Below are 7,058 nucleotides of genomic sequence, written 5' to 3' on the forward strand. Positions count from 1 at the left end.
ATCAGATTGAGTCTCTGAATCTTGGCATGGTAGCCCCGGGGCGGCACTTAAACGCCTTCGTTTTAATTTAATAAGAGCTTGCCAGGCGAACTGATGCTGATTCAACTGGTAACTGGTAACTGGTAGCAGCTAGCTGCTCTGCATCCCAAATGAATGCAGTCCGCGAAAATCCTCCATCTGCGGATGCTCCGGACCACCTCCTCCAACTTTAACTCCAGGTCGGACTTTGCTGCATGTCAAATTTGAATTTAGCTGCATTTTTACAACTGTTGCAAAGTCTCTTTCAGTTTTTCAGTATTCAGTTTGTAGTTTTCAGCTTGCAGTTTTCAACTCCCCGCTCCGGATCTGCATTTGGAATCTGCCGGTGGCGGCAGTGGAAATCGCATGTGAGCCAAGTCAGACAGTTGGCAATTTGCATAAATTTAGATTAGTGACATCTGACGTGAGTCTCTGATATGCGGAGCCCGGCTCCGCCAAGCGGCATTAAGTGGGGGTACTCGGGGCTTGGAAGATGGAGCCGATTGCCACCTCCTAATACTCCGACCAGATAAGACCCGACTTCTGTTCTCCTTGCTCCGATGGAACTGCCGCCGACAATGGAATATGATTTATGGAGTGCACTCGGGATGGGGCAGGGAATCGGGCCGAGGGGCTGCGTGAAATTCAACAGCTCAAGTGGAAAATTAATCGCATGCAAGCTCATTATGAGCATTAGTTGACTGTTTGTTAATTGTCGCCAAACGGGAAGCAGGATAACAGCAGTAGGAGCAGTTTCGGGTCTCAGGAAGGCAGGAAACCAACTTGAGCTGCATGCGAAATTGCCTGCAATATTTCAATCAAACTTGAGCCGACACAGAGCTTAGCTAATTGCAATCAGAAATGGCAAAGCCCCAAAAGAGCAGGCGGTTTCACAGAAAATTTACAAATAATATGCTTATAAGTTCGATAATTAACAACTATTTATATAAGATCTAATTTACGAAAGGTCGTAGGAATATTTGTGGCTTCTTGTTGGGATCGAAGTGCTCAAATCCCTTGCTCCAATCATAGCCCAGGGCATAGGCGAAGATCTTGCCATCGCCGCTGATGGAGCACCTGGTAATGGGTTGATCGTGCTTTTGGCTCTGCATCAACCTGCCGCTCATCCCGTTGCCCCAAAAGCAGAACACCCCATCGGATCCCACGGTGACCATGTTGTTCGTCACCCTGTTGATCTTCACCTCGTTGACCACATGGGTGTCGAGGAAGCCATCTGAAGCCTCCGAGCGATGGCACCTGGTGGGCAGACAGCCGTTTCTCTTGGTCAAACTCTGCTCGTACACCATGCCGTTGGTTTTGGCCAGGAACCAGCTTGTTTGGCCCGTGTGTTTGGCCTGTAATATGGCCAGGGATCGCACCTGGTGATTTCCCACTCCGGGCGCCTTGAGCCGCGCCTGCTCTACTGGTCCTCCATCCAGACTGAAGGCCAGGACGGACTGATCGGCACAGGCCACCACTGCCACTGGGTGGAGGACATCGGCGGCGAAGCTGCGCTCGGGAAGATCCTTTTTGGCCAGTTCCGAGGAAGTGCGCGGATCCCAGAACTATGGAAACAAAGGAATATGTTAGCAAGAGCTGTTCGTATCCCGTGGGTAGACCATGCTGCTAGAGACCACTGATATATTATATTAAAAATCAATGCTTTATCAAAAATATGTAATATTGAAATATCTGATTTCCTTGATAATTACCCTAATGGTCCTGTCCCAGGAGGTAGTCATCAGGTACGATCCCACCCAATGGCAAGTGCGTGCTCCTTGGTCATGGGCACCCACTTTCCTTATCTGGTTGGTCTCCAAGTCCCACTCGTCCACGGAGCCGTTGGTATCGGCCAGGTATATCTTATTGCCCGAATCGTTCCAAGCCGCATCCAAGGGAACGCCATCCAGGCACTTCATGACCTTGGGCTCCACCCTATCCGATTGCACATCCCAAATGCGAATCGACTTGTCCCAACTTCCGGCGCAGATGGCGTTCCAGGAACTCGTTCCCGGTGTGAATTCCAGGACAGAAATGGAATCGGTGGGCGGATCGGGCACCTCGTAGTCCTTCTTCTGCTCTGGACTTTTTGGGGTTGATTGATACATCATGGTAGTTCCTGAGTTTTAAAGCTGACTCTTTGATTTTTTAAAATTTGCTTATAGTAAAGTTCTTTGCCGACAAAAATATGAATAACTTGACATGTGGAGAATGACATTCATTACAAAACGCATACGATGTTCAGTATTATTTCTATCTGACATGGTAAGCAATAAATAGTTTTTAACACTAGAAAGTGTGGTTACACTTTTGTTAACTATGCGGAGTAGTAAAGGTATTCAAGTGCTTTAAAGCGGACTTTATTTTAACCCAGTTAAAGCATAATCCTCGACAGGATTTCGTGAGATGTTCAAACATTTTCAGTTACTTAAATTACATTCACAAAATTAAAAACGTATGCAAATGGGAAGCCCTCAAACCTTGGTATTATCGGATTTGTATGAAAGTTAAATCAAGCGCACTGATGGTTTCCCTGTTGTGTGGATTTTGTGGCAAAGACTAAAGCTGCGGATCGAAAAAGGCGGTGGCAACCGAAACAATTCCCCGGCCAATATGCGAACGGGAATTCCAATAAAATGAACAGCAAACCAAACAGTGCCCCCCCCCCCCCCCCTTTTCGTCCATGGACGTGCAATCCCTGCGAACGTGCAAATATTTTAACTAAAATGGCGAAGAGCAAGTTACTTTTATCTGCTTTGGCGCAAAAGTACGAATCGGTATTTGCGAGGGGGTGCGGTGCCACCCACCGCCCCTGGAATGCCACGCCCCCCTGCACACACACACACACACGCGCTGTTTTTCAGTCAACATAATTTAACTACTTTTATGGGCCAAGTAATACGCCGCTGTTCGGGGGGGGGGGAAAAGTCCCCCCCCACCGACCCACTGAACTTTCCCCGCCCTCACCACGTGTTTTCAGGTTTAAATTTTAGCATTTTCTTTCATCTCACGCGTCTTGTGTGCAATATTCACAATGTATTTTACACACCATGTGTTTGCGAGTGTTTGAGCCCCCCCTCGAGCACCCGCAACCCCCACCGCTACGCCCCTGGAAGCTCTTCGCCCGAGTTTATTGGCTTCGCAGCATACTTTGAAATTTACTGAGCTTCCCTTGTAATGCCTTGCTATATTGAAATTAATTACAAACAAAGGATGCTCCTTTGGGCCTGGAGGAAACAGCATGCTGTGCTATGTCTCATCCGAAACAAGACACCCCCTTCCCCACCGCCCATGGATCACTTTCAGCCGTGATGAAACGAATGTTTCGCCAGCGGGTTCTAATTTCTGATGTTTGTCTCGCATCAAATAAATTGCGGCAACTAAAAGGCCATTTGAAATAAGAGAAAAATATATACATTCTAGGGCAAAAAGGTACATAAACAAACTATTTAAATTGAATTTTTTGCAATTTCACGCTTAACTTACTTAACTCATTTGGCTATAATTGTTATTTTGATAATTGGCAATTGTTGTTTTTTCCCCACTTTTTCATCAAATTAAGTTCAAATGAAAAACTTTAAAGCCATGGAGGCCCAACAAAAAGCCGATAATTAAATTCCCAAATGTGCAACACAATTCAGAGCAATCTTATTTACACTTAATAAATATTATATTATCCAGCCCGCAAGGGAAAAAATTGCAAAAACATCGGGGAATATTAATGGTAATTGAAAAAGCCTTTGAAAAAAGTATTTATTTACGTGAGCTGCTCGTATCTATTGTTATTAAGTAGTATATTTGTTGAGTCTACAAAATACGTTCGCAATGGTATTACATTAATCTACATTATACATTAATTAAATCAAAATATTTATTGACTTTTGGGTTGTTTCCCTTTGTGCAGCCCAAAAATCAATCATCAATGAAAAACCCAACCAAGGCTAATTAAAAATGCTTTACTAAAACCCGGGCAAAGGGAATTTGTTCGATTGTGTAAACAATTTGGCAAGAAAAACAGGGCTGAAAACGAGGAATTTTCTCGTTTTGGCCGGGATAATTGCATAAGCACCAGAGAAATGCATTTGTTTGCCCAACTTTGATGAAGTTCAGCAAAAGTCGGCTGGCAGCTGCGAAGGAAGTGTCTTGAACCCGCTCAAGGCCGCTGATAAAAGTCAACACAAAATGTTGAGAATAAACAGAGAAAGTTGCGAATATATAAGGCATGGTATGTATGTTTCAGAAGAAAGGGAAAAACAATATTCGCATATTTGCACATTACAAATATAGAAGAGAAACGCCTCCCGAGAAGACAATTAAAAGAGCTTCAAATTGAAAGGGATTTTCCTGGCCGAGATTTTCAAGACACGCTGCGCACATTTAGCCAAATTTGATTTGGCCCAGACAGACTGAATAAAATGTTTTATCCCAGGGATTTCTTTTTCAGCGCCCTTTGTTCGTCAGATGATGTCTAGCCAGATGCTAATGAAATTTTCCCCGTTTGTGGCGCTGAAAATTGTCCTGCCACAGGAATTTAAAACTTAATCCCGAGAAGGGGACTTTTCTGAAGGCAGTGCGATAACTAAAACAAAACATTCGATTCAATTTCAGGTCGCAGCTGTGAAAAGAAGCTGGGAATAGAAAGAAAACCAACGAAATTTAATAGACGGTCGAGGGATTTGAATTTGCAAATTTATGGGACAGCTTAATGAAACGTTTAAAAATAATAATACAATTTTAGATTTTATAGAACTTCAATTTTAACTTTCCCTGGGTTTTTATTTTCAATGAATGTTATATTTCATGGATATCAGTCTTAAGGCAATAATGCATTTTTCGTATAAAGTAATCTAGAGATGCTCCTAAAATTATTTAGGTTGTTTCAAAAAATATTTATCACATTTTAAAGTCGAACTAAAAATGTATACAAGTTTGTATAAAATTGTGAAGTTAAAAAATTAGTGTTGGAGTAGATACTTATTAATTTTCCTTAAGATTATTTAATTATAAGTATGATTTTTATAAAATCGCATTTTCTTTTAACAATTTACATATATATTCAAGAATGTTTAAAAAACAGTCTAATCCGTCAGAACATAAAATATTAACTCGTTTCTAAATTATAAATTCTAATCACAATTAAATGGTCCCTCTAATTTGAAACATATATCATAGAAATCTAAAGTATCTACACCCAAAATAGCAAAAAACATATTCTTCATGAGTTGATAGTTTTTCTAATTTATTGAAATTGACATTTTATCAACTCTTCTATTATATTTCTTTTGGGCGTAGATCCCCCACGGCTTAGTTATTTCTCTTAAGGATATATCTCTCCGTAAGCACTTGCATCCGATGGATCCTTTACTCACGCTGCCATCTCTGAGTCTGGCTTCATTCCAAGGCGTCGACTGCGGTGAGACGGAAGTGCGGTCGAAATTAAAAAGGAGTTTAGCCAAATTGCTATTGAAGCGCCGCGAAGCGAGCGAGCAGCGGGAAAATTCGGGCGGGGAAAGGCGTGAAGCGTGGCTTTTGCTCCTGCGGTTTATTTGGGCAAAGTGCCAGTCCACAGGAGACCAAACAGTTGCTACTCATTCGGTTGGCCAAAGGGCCAAATTGCAACTGGGTGGGGGGCGGAGTGGATGGACGGGGTTACTGGGGAGCAGGATTTCAAGGGGGGCTTGTAAGGATGCTATCTGTTCAGTCGGGCGACAGTTTAATTGGGTTAGCAACGTCAACGGCCTGTCCACTGCTGGATCATTGGCGCTGACATGGGCCGCCACATCGCCCCTGAATCCGCCACCCATCCTGGTTTCAGCACCCATCGCCCACCACCCATCATCACCATCACCATCACCATACCACCCATCGATTTTCCTGTGCCTCACTCGCTTTGGATTATTTCGTAATTAAACGCAAATGCAGAAACCAAACTCACTCTTTGGCTGTTTTTCGCGCACTTTTATAATACCCTCTTTAATCAGGGTACATTATAGGGTATATTGAACTACTACCATAAGTTCTTGATCAGAAAAAGCAATATCTTGGGATCTTTGATAGAGTCAAAATATTAAATCCACAAAATTCTAGACCACCTAACCTATTTTGATTTTTAATGTATAATGTTGGATGATACTTAAATTGTCTATCAAGATCTCTAAATATTTTGTAAACAATCTTATCTATCCATATATTTGAATATATTTATTAAATCACAGAGTTCTAGACCATCTGCCGAATTTTTAATACCAAATTATAAAATTAAATAATATTTTAATTGCCTATCCAGATATGTAAATATTTTTTAAATAAATATTTTGAGGGTATCTTTAATGTCTTGCTTATAGATATCTACCTTACCTTTGTTTTTTTGGTATTTCATCAAACATCCCATTAAAGCCTCTTTTTCTGCGCCACATTTTGATATTCCTTTTTTTGGCCTTCATCGATTGTTGCTCTTGTGGCTGACTGTTTTTGTGGCTCTACTCGCTGGTGGAGGAATTAAATGGTTGATTTCACCTGTGCCGCTCACCTCGCTGCTTTGATCACTTAAATGTTAATGACCTTGTTTTCGTTTCAAGCTTAAATTGCGTTGGAAACTGCAGGGGAAATGGAGAAAACCATGGAGAAATTAACTCGAGGGAATTTTGGTATGCCATTTGGGGATTCTGTTTACCTTTATTATCTACCTTCTAAAAGGAAAGGTAATTAGAACTATTAACGATTTTTAATTATCTTTTTAAAAATGTAAGCTGGGCTTGAGGTATATCTATGAAGAAATAAACTTTTGGGTATTCAGTTTATCTGTATTCTCTACCATCTAAAAGGAAAGGTAACTATAACTATTAAATATTTTTAATTATCTCACTTTTTAAATATATATATATTTGCTAGCTAAGCTCTAGGTTATGGTTTATAATAATTCCATTACAAAATTGACTCTTAATATTTATTTTCTCCTTAATACTGCTGTACATTTACATTCAATTTAAAGCCCACTTCATGCACACGAGTTGTTTAAGCCCTTGTTTGCTGGCCAAATT

General features: G+C 41.2%; 1 protein-coding gene across 1 annotated transcript; it reads right to left on the bottom strand.

Annotated features, from left to right (window-relative positions):
• Positions 1-949: 949 nt before the first annotated feature.
• Positions 950-2,238, bottom strand: LOC119550907 (mRNA export factor). Its single transcript, XM_037859896.1, has 2 exons — positions 1,731-2,238; positions 950-1,583 (listed from the first exon to the last, which is right to left on the bottom strand). Exons 1-2 carry the CDS (start codon positions 2,127-2,129, stop codon positions 972-974), a joined length of 1,011 nt encoding a protein of 336 aa, XP_037715824.1. The 5' UTR covers positions 2,130-2,238; the 3' UTR covers positions 950-971.
• Positions 2,239-7,058: the final 4,820 nt, after the last annotated feature.

This window comes from Drosophila subpulchrella, chromosome 2R (genome assembly GCF_014743375.2).
Source record: "Drosophila subpulchrella strain 33 F10 #4 breed RU33 chromosome 2R, RU_Dsub_v1.1 Primary Assembly, whole genome shotgun sequence".
NCBI classification, from domain to species: Eukaryota; Metazoa; Arthropoda; class Insecta; order Diptera; family Drosophilidae; genus Drosophila; species Drosophila subpulchrella.

Bases quoted from the DNA above. Each gene is read 5' to 3' on its own strand.
- LOC119550907 (XM_037859896.1), bottom strand. From the start codon at position 2,129: ATGATGTATCAATCAACCCCAAAAAGTCCAGAGCAGAAGAAGGACTAC. The intron at 1,584-1,730 runs GTAATTATCAAG...TTGTTTCCATAG, and splicing joins CCTGGGACAGGACCATTAGG to TTCTGGGATCCGCGCACTTC.